Source organism: Uloborus diversus, chromosome 1, assembly GCF_026930045.1.
Source record: "Uloborus diversus isolate 005 chromosome 1, Udiv.v.3.1, whole genome shotgun sequence".
Taxonomy (NCBI): Eukaryota; Metazoa; Arthropoda; class Arachnida; order Araneae; family Uloboridae; genus Uloborus; species Uloborus diversus.
This window is the reverse complement of record NC_072731.1, coordinates 56383174-56393535: the sequence shown is the minus strand read 5'-3', so window position 1 is coordinate 56393535 and position 10362 is coordinate 56383174. Positions and strand designations below refer to the sequence as shown.

The window sequence follows — 10362 nt, the reverse complement described above, 5'->3', positions numbered from 1 at the left end:
GGGTGAGAAAGTGCACCATCCTGTCGGCAATCATGGACATAAACATGAAAATAACATCTTTCGTGATTTACTTTTAGTTTTATTAATTTAACACGAAAAAATCATTCAAGAAAGTTTAAATATTGAAAAATATTAATTTTTTTTCAAAAACCCAAAAACCCGGGGGGGGGGGGGAGAACGCACCCATTACCTGGCCCCCTCTCTCTTTTTCAAGGCACAAGCCGCCACTGTGTATTGTATATATATATATATATATATATATATATATATATATATATATATATATATATATATATATATATATATATATATATATATATATATATATATATATATATATATATATATATATATATATATATATATAAACACAGTTAACAATATACTTTTAAAAAAAAATCATTTTTAGTATCCAATTTAGACATGGAAAAAATAGAGTTAAAAGTAAAACAGTTGCAAAATGCACAGAAAAATTACATGAAAGAAATGTATTTTCAATAAAAATAAATTTTATATACGAAATTCATAAATGAGTAATTAAATAATTACATTGACAATGAAGGGAAAAAATATCAAATAATAATTAAACCAGTACGGTTTTCAATTCAAACTATCAGCTGAGCAAAAATTATTTAATTTAAAAAAAACGAAATATTCACTTTTATTTTGCTTTAATAAATACAACCAAAATAAAAAATGATAACATTTTTACCAAAATATTATGAGATGTTTGCTTAAACATTTTAAAATATTTTTTTTTTTTATTTCTTACAAAACATCAATTTTAAAAGATCAGAAATGTGTCCAACACAACATCGTTTGAAATAAATAAAAATACACATGAAAAAGTTTTTTGAAAACTGATTTGAAACGTTTTGTTGATTGTAAACAAAATAATTCTTGCGCACATTCTGTCCAATCACAGAGCTTCCTTGAAAATTTGGACTGGCACCACGTGAGTGAATAAAAAACAAACACAACTGTTTTTAAAAGACATACCTGGGGGAAAACTATAAATTCGAAATATATAGAACGTAAAAAATATTCTAAGTTTAGCATCGAAGAACTAGATACCCCAGTTCCAATTTACACATCCACTGAAAACCACCTGAATGTAAATACCATTCAGAACGCGCGTAAACACACATGTCAAAACCCGCGAAAAAAAAAAAAACAATACGTGTGTCTTTCAAGCAATATTCATTATAAAGCGCAACGGGATTTTTTTTTCCTCGAATGATTTAATCGCTGTCCTGATGCTATATTCCAAGAAAACTACAAAATAGTATTCTCATTTATTTTTTTTAAGTCGAAGGCTCTTTCGTGGAAATGAATAAATTATGCTAAGATTGTTATGAATATGAGCTTACCTGTCCTGAGATCAGGCACAGGCTTACTGTCCGCCATCTTGAATAATCTCCGTCTACTGAAATCGAGAGCCGGAAGTTGACGGAAATAACAAATTGATTAGCATCTTTATTAGAAATTTGCGTATAAACCCCCCTACACACGATTCATTATTTTTTCCCCGCCCTTTAAAGTTGCAGCGTGCTACTCCCATGGTATTTGAAGCAGTGACGTTCAAATTTCACAACTTTTAAAAAGTTTAAAATTTTAAGATTTTAAACTCATTTTAAAACGTATTTTAAAGTTTGAACAAGAACTACTGAATATTGCATATTCATATACGAATTTTCTGTTGTTCATTACTAACTATACTGGTTCATATTTAGTTAAATTTTAAAATTAAAACGGAATAAATGGGAAAATGCGCTCGCAGCAACACACCAATAGCAGAAATGCGTAAAATTTGGTGCGGAATTGCTTTGCATGCCAAATCAATATGGCCGTCTAGTAGTTAGGAATCAAAGCAGCATCATGAATGAAAAATATAAATCCGTAAGTGTCATGAATTCAATTATCGATCGAATATCAAGTAATTTGAATGAAAAAGAAGTTAAATTATTGACTGTTTTGTCTGGAACTGTTCTTGATGATAAAACAATTCGGAAAGTTAAAACTGCTAGAGATTTGTTCCTCGCTTTGGCAAATGGTGGCTATTTTGATGAATCTAACTTCACAAGTCTCTTTGAACTGTTAAGAGCAGTAAAACGTCATGATTTATTTCATTTAGTTCATTTGCAAGGAAAAACAGAAGGTAAGAGAACTTTGACATTCGTCTATTTCGTACTTTTAAGTTTTCAAATCGAAGATATGTGATTTGTTTATACTGGGCATGTTTGTGTACAAGTTTCAAAATGTAAAATGAGTCTTTTTTTCTTTGTAAATTTAAGTAATTTCGTGACAAAATCCGCAATCTAAACCATTTTTGATTGTTAAGTTTTACACGTCGAGTGTTTTCTTTATTTTTAAAAATAATGCTATTACTATTTTTGTACCTAACCTATTGTTTATTTCCAATTCTTAACTCAAATTTCTCGATAAGCACCTCAAATAAAGCAAAGTTAAAATTTCGTGTTTGTTTAGCAATGTACTGTCTGTATAATACCCTGAGCACAGTAATAACTTAATTCAGAATGAGAAATTTTCTGTAAATTTATGCCCAGATCTTACTCACGCTAATATTAGCTCCAATTTCCTATTTTAGTCATCCCTGATTTAACATCCCTGGTTTCGACGAGTTTTTTTTATTATTATCAAAATTATGAAGGTTTGTATAAGGTGGGGGACCACTTATTTTTTCAGGGTTCGTACGGGTCATGGAAATCCTGGAAAGTCATGGAAAAAAAATAACAGAATTTCAGACCTGGAAAAGTCATGGAAAATTGAAATTTTCATTGAAAGTCATGGAAATTTATTTCAAGTCATGGAAAAATGTCCTGGACAAAGAGAAAGGAACAGTAGCTAAAGGAGCATTAAAAATCTTGAATGGTTTAACAGTATAGCACATAAAAGCTATTAAAAGTGGAAAATTGAACAATTCAAAAATCAAATCTGAATTTTGAAATCTCATTGCATCCACTTCTGTAGCAGCCGCTTGCCATTTTTTGCAATGTGATTTTACTGCCTGGACATCTTATTTTGAATTTTCTGTTATTTTCAACACTTCTTATGTTTCATATTCTGTAGTAGCAAAATTTCACGTTCTTAGTTTTGCCACACCTACTCAAAAAAAAATAAAAAGCAATTCAATTGCATGCGAGTTCGATTCCACCACTCGTAAGGACTTTATTATTAAATTTATCAGAGTTTATCTTAATTTGTTGAATGTTTTAGAAAATAAAGATCTTAAGTCAGGCGATAGAATACAGAAAAAGAGGAATTCTAATGCTCTAAAACAGTAGTGCCCAACATACGGCACGCAAAACTAATCCATGCAATCCACTGCTACGTTCAACGTCGGGAATTAAAACGTGTTCTGGAATTTTTGAACCTATTAATTTATATGCATTTGAAAATATGCAAATTTGTAAACAAAACAAATATACTTTTGAATCAGAAGATTGATTCATTACTGAATGGTTTTTCAAAAAAGATCTGGTTTAGAAACATAAAGAACTAAACTATGTGGCTTTACTTCAAAGAACCAAAATACTGTCAAGTTACGTGGATGATTAAAGGCACTGTTGACACTAAAAGGCAACTTTTGAAGCAAATTTATTGAAACTTAGTGATGACTCATTCAACCTTTGTCCTGTTCAATATCATTCTGCCTGTTTTTAAAAAAATATCAGACATTTAAGTATCATCATATTCGTTTCACTGCATTTTTACTTTACTTAAATTTATATGATGAAGACAAGTAAGAATAATTTAGTTTTTTAAGTGTGCACTTATATTTTTTCCAATAACAGTAAGTGCTTCAATGAGGCTGTGGCATTCATATAGACGTTTTGCTAATGCTCATTTCCAAATGTTACCAAGTTGGAGATTAAATAGTGCTATTCTCTTCGTATAACGAGGTCATGAAAATTTTCATTGAAGTCATGAAAAAGTCTTGGAAAAGTCATGGAATTTTTTCATTCAAATAGAGTATGAACCCTGTTTTTTCCACCCTTTTTTTTTTCAAGTGTGTTTTAAAAAAATGAAAAATAGTTTTTTACTATAGTCACAGGGCATAAAATTGGTCAGTTAAAGTCAGTATTTTAAAAATTGGTCAGTATACAGAATTTAGTCAGTAAAGTCAGTTTTTTGGGGGGGGGGGGGATTACTAAATAATTAATTTTAAAGTAATATTCACTGTCGATTTTGTTTAAATTTTCTGATAAACTTTAAAAAATTCCAAAAAAGCAATCAATTGCTAATGTAGCAGCTCATTTTTGCCAACCTGGTAATCTGTTTTACTTGATACAAATCTTTGCTATTCTTTTATTATGAAGGTTTGTATAAGGTTTTATAATAAGACCACTTATTTTTTCCACCCTTGGATTGAGATGATTTCGTTTTATGGAAAACCTAGCTCCCCACACCTTTTGATATTGGGTATTTTATTTGAAACATTTTCCTGACTTTGCCCAAAGTCAAAGTAAGATGAAAGTTTTTTTGAGCAACAAAGTTAAAATTTATGTTTAAATTCTTATTTTAATTTTTTGCCATTAACTTTCATCATAAGTTCTTGCAGTATAAGTGAACTTACACCCTGTCCCTAAAATTTAGACACAAACATACAAACAAAATACAATTCACAGTCAGGGACGTAACTAGAGGGGGGCAGACGGGGCTTGTGCCCCGGGCGCCAGATTTTAGGGGCGCCAAACTGACTAAGTAAATGCTCAAACTTTTTTTTGTAAAAAAAAAAAAAGACAAATTATTAAAAGTAAAAAAAAAAAAACTCAGCGCGGGCACAGACAGAAAGCTTGCATAGTTTAATGAAGGTAAAGAGTGATAAAGATAGACGGAAAGGGAGTGAGGCGCAGTAAATAGCATGAAAGTATTTTTTACAATGACTAATACTCGTTATATCTTATTTAAGGAACCTCCATTTCGGAGGAGGAATAGAGGAGCAAAGCTAACTATGGGAAGTACACACCAATACAAATAGCGGAAAAGCTCAAATGTCATTTTTCTACAATTAAACGTCATAAAGCTGCCAACAACTCCCTCTCATTTACAATGGCAAGAGCTTGCCTACCCCACTGGCTTAAGGGAAAATCGTTACTGTTCCCTTAGCCTAGTTTAGTTTATAATTTTTTTCATTCTTGGAGAAAAATCTCGCACTATAGTAATGGAGATTCAATTTAAAGTGCGAGAGGCTTCCCATTTTGCTTTAGAAAATACTAAGACTTTTTAGAGATTGAGCTAAAATGAGAAATTTTATACTTAGTTTCGTTATATTTTTGCCACCCACACAATATTTTAAATAGTATGCCTAAAGCATCTACTTGAATTAATGTGTTAGAAATCAACTATCTTTTACACAACTTCAATTTTGCTTTGGTACTTTTGATGCATATTTATATTTACAGTAGAACCTTGTTTATCTGGCTCCTGTATATCTAACTTCCATTAATCCAGATCTCCGGCTTAATCGGATCAAATTGTAGAGTTAAAAATTATATTCACTAAAATGATAATTCTAAATTGATGATAGTAAGAACGAAACTATAAATGTACCAAATATTTGCTCTTTATTTTGATTAAATACACAACTCCTGCATAGGACGTGCAATAAATTATAGTCATCTTTTAAACAACGTGATGTATTTGGAGTGTCAGTCTGACACCACTGCAGCTGAACTATAAATGATGAAGTATTTGCGAGTAACAATTCTATGTAATTTTGCTGCAAAGCATCGTTTTTCGCTGCTAATAAAAGACAAGTCCTATTATTTGCGAATTAATTACTGCTTATTATCCGTATTATTCAGATTTTCGTTTTTTCATATATTACCTTTGGTCCAAGTTAGTCCGGATAAATAAGGTTGTACTGTAAATGCAGGGTGGCGACAGATCAGGGAGATCAGGGAAAAGTCAGGGAACTTTATTAATCAGGGAGAAATCAGGGAATTTTGAAAAAATAACAAAAAATCAGGAAAAATTGATTTTATGAAGAATTTTTTTTTTTTTTTTTTTTTTTTTTTTTTGTGTTACAAAATTAAGTACACTAATTCCCTACGCATTTACCGCCAATTTTTTGTTCAAAAAAAAGGTAAAATTTATGAGGTGCGATTATACACTGCCGCATATTGGTGCATCTTTTTTCCTCAACGTCAAAGTATTGAATCTTACTTATTAACCACAGGATGAACTTCCTAAGATTGCTTTAGTGTCTGTTAAGTTGTTTATTTTACCTAGCTTGAAATTTCCTTTCACACTTTCAATGCTACGTAAAATAAACAACCATACAGGCAAAGAGGAAGACTTCATTAAAACCTTAGCTCCTTTGCCTTTATTCCATTGTCTTGCATAGGCGAATTTAGGCCGAAATATTTGGGGGTGCAACAATAACAGGGATCTATGGGGGGGGGGGTATTCCCGGAATAACAAGGCAGTGGCGAAGTCAGAAAATAACTAGCTGCGTCGCCCGGCTTTGCACGGTCCACCTCGAAAATAAAAGTCATGTCAAGTGACGCCTGTTCAACCCTCAGGCTTGAACAAAAAGAAAAGAAAAAAAAAATCAGTAAAGTTTTACGGCACTTTGCGGAAAAACAACCAAAAAGTAAACATTTTAAATCCCCCGATTACAGGAAAAACCTTTAAAACAAAATCAAGAATTTTACTTCTTCATATTCGAGAATGAAAATGGCAACATATCTTTCGTCTGAATGATTTTCTTCACGCTATACATTTTAATAAAAGCATTGTTGCGGAAAGTTGAGATGAAGCACTGAATAATAATTTAAAAGGGGGAAAGCCTTCGAAAAATGGGGATTTTATGTCGAAATCCAAGCTTCATAATTAATAGTTTTTAATTGATATCTCCGCTAATTATTATCGGAGGATTATGTTAAATAGCCAAACATGAAGACGGGAAGATTACAAATCCATCGATACCTGGTTCGATGGTCAGTTCACTGTCGTTCGGGAGAAGAAGCTTGGACATACATAGATACGCTCAGTTTTTAATTATATAAGAGATTTTAGGGCGGGACACACTTTTAAGTCTAAAAAACGCGATGTAAACCATATTTAGTAAGATTAAGGAATGGGCAATTCTTAACATTTCAAACTGCAGAAAAAGTCTTAAACGAAGTTTGATATTAGAAGCAATGGTTGAATCTAGCTACTGGTTTGGAATGGGATTCACGCCCCAGAAAAAATTTGAAATAGTAGTTTTGAAAACGCAGTTTTACAGTTCTTGGTGATATTTTAGAGGCAAGAAAGGTACGTGTGGCTCCAAGGCTATTTTTAGAAATTTTAGTCTTATCAATGTGATTATAGTCCATATATAGTTCGGGTTATAAATGAGACTCATAGACTGTCTCCAATCGATTTCTTGAAAAGCAGATAGAAATACGTAACCCCCTCCCCTCCCCCACGCTACCTCTTTAACTTTTCATAATTGAAGTTCCAAAAATACTACGGAGGACAATTTTTGATGCTGTTACCGGACGGGGTGTTCTGGAGCTCTCCCCTGGAAAATTTTCGAAATTAAAGTCCTAAAAATGAAGTTCTTCTGCAATAATCCATGGTATTAAAAAAAAGGATTCTCCCATTTAAATATTTCGAAAAAATAGTTTTCAAAACCAAAATATTAACACTCTTTGATGATAATAGAGAAAGGGGGGTCTGAGGCCCTTGTTCGAATATTTTCCAAAATTAAACAATATTAAAGTGTTAAACACATGAGTCTAAGACCATATTTGGTAACGTTAGGGACACTGCAGTTTTTCAAAACTGAAGCTCCAAAAACGCAATTTTAAACGATTTTAGATGTATTTAGGCGATTAGAAGATCTTCCTTGGAAATTTTGCGAAAGTGAAGCCCAAGAAACGAAATTTGAGGTACTCTGTAATAACTTTAACTGGAGAAAGGGCTTTCTAGAAGAAACATTTTGAGGACTAATAGAAAAAATGAAAACGAAATAGAAAAAAATAAAAAAAAAGGAGGAGGAGATATGAAAGAAAGAGGATTGTGCGAGAAGGCACACAATTCGCTGCCACTAATCTGAAGCTGTTGAAAAATTTATATGTCACTATTTCTTTTTGAAAGGAAACTAAGATTTTTTCCCAACATTCTTTTTTTTTTTTTTTCGTAAAATAACTACGTTTTCCCAAAATGAGATCTTTTCTTCTCTTCAATAATAAAGAATATTTTTTTAAAAACATCTACTCAGCATTTTGTGGGGAGAGTCACCAGTCTTGTGCCCCTCCCCCCCCCTGGATGCACAACTGCAGCAAAATGTCTGAAAGTCCTCCTTCGAAAAATTTTTGATTATTTACCTTAAAATTGTTGGTTTTCTGTTGATTTCGGTGTAGATTTTATTGATCAAGTTTTTTTTTTGCAATAGCCATGTTTTTTTTTTTTTTTTTTTTTTTTTTTGGACTTTATTAGCCATTGTTGTTTTAAAATAGAAGAATTTGTATTGATATACGAATAAATACCCAATTACAGAACATGCAATTATTCTATACAATAACACAGCACTGACAATAAATTGTTTGGGAAGTTTCTTTATTTGCATGAAATTATTTATTAGGTTTTTTTTCCCAAATGGTTAAATTACTTTAATTCTTAATATGAGCAGTTATGTTTTTCTTGTTTTTCTTGCACTATCGACGTGTGGTGATACAGAGGATTCAAGTAAATTTACTAGTATAGCAGCTATGAATTTTTTTTTTCCCAACTGCGTTTCTGAGAGAAATATACTAATTTTTTGTCAAAACCCAACCAAAAATTTTGGGGGTGCGGCGCACCCCCTGGCACCCCCGTAAATCCGCCTATGTTGTCTTGAAGTAATTAGCCTACTGTAATTACGATTTCAAGAAGAAATCTTTGGTTTTTGAATTAATACTATAAAAGCTTAAAAGTTATTACTTCTTCGCCTTTTTAATTTAATTGCTAAAATTGAACTTTCAGTAAAAAAAACTTTGTTTTTTTGCCATTATACTATTTGTTGTCGCCGCAGATTATAAAGGTTTTCTTTTCTTCAGATTTAAATGATTCTTTTAATTTATAACCAAGTTGTAGTCTTCTTTTATATATTTTAAAATTAACAATTTTTTTTTTTCTGTTTTTCTTTTTTTTTTTCCTTGCATTTCAAAGTTGTTTGTTACAAAAGCAATCTAAGATTTTTTTCATTACATACTAAAATCATTTGAAATAGAGTTAACTTGTGTACTTAAGTAAATATCTTTATTTTTATTGTTAAAATGCTGTATTCATTCATTAAAACCTATGTCCTTGATTAGAGAAAAGCTCTTTTTGAATGGATGTCAATTGGTTTCATCTGCTTTGCATAAATATGTCTATTAGTTATATAAGAATAACTACATTACTTCTATTCTTTCATTATTACTTGTTATTCTTGCAACAATTATTATACTGTTTGAAAATTTAGTTCAAAATAAATTCAATCACTTTTTAGTTCTATCATAAATACACAAATGTTTTTAAGAGTGATTTTAATAGTTTCTTAAAATTCTTATGCTAAGTGGTTCCTGGAAGTAAAATATTTTTTTAAAAATTTTCTATAATTTTTTCGTGTAGAAAAATTTAATATACTGTTTTGTAGGGGGTTTTTTTTTCCAAAAAAATTAACTTGATATGTTTTTTTTAAACAATTTTATTAAAAAGTAGCATTTTTTAAAAAATATATCTTTAGTTCAACAAATTAACACAACTTAAAACGTTTCAAATACTGTATTTTATACAAACATACAATGGATTTCAAGTAGAGCAAAGAAAGAAAATCATTATCATTGGTAACGTAAATCAGGGAAATTTGGTGAACTTATTCAGGGAAATCAGGGAAAAGTCAGGGAACTTTTTTTCACAGTTCCTGTCGCCACCCTAAAATGGAAATAACCTGGAAAGAAGCTCACTGAAAACATGTAATGTTAATATGTTTCAGATTTGTGTTTAAAAAAAAAAGGTTAATAGAAAGAATTTTGATATCAAGCACATTAGGTATCTGTTTTTCTGTTAAATGTTTTTCAGATGTATACTATATAGCAGAGGTCGATAACGTGCGTCCTTTTTAAAAATTAGCACTTTGTGATAATTAATATTAAGCTATACAGATTGCGACAATTTAAAATGTGTTGAACATAAAGTTATCAATTTAATATGTTTAACTAAGATAATCTCTTTGTTTCGAGCTATTGTTGAATATGTTATTTTTCTTACGAATTTCTTCATAGTAGTATAATAAAAATACTTAAAAATAAATAATTAAACATTTCTGTTTTATTGTTTTCATTTCAAGTAGTAATTTCAAAATCGTATCTCTATATATTAAAA

The 10362-nt window shown here is 30.7% G+C and overlaps 1 protein-coding gene across 1 annotated transcript in view; it reads left to right on the top strand.

Moving 5' to 3' along the window:
• Positions 1 to 1836: 1836 nt before the first annotated feature.
• The window catches only part of LOC129229807 (death effector domain-containing protein-like), a 41825-nt gene continuing 33299 nt past the window's right edge, over positions 1837 to 10362 (top strand). Inside the window, exon 1 of the mRNA XM_054864186.1 lies at positions 1837 to 2158. Coding sequence (XP_054720161.1) covers positions 1879 to 2158 — 280 coding nt within the window. The 5' untranslated portion in view covers positions 1837 to 1878. The remainder of the gene's footprint in view (positions 2159 to 10362) is intronic.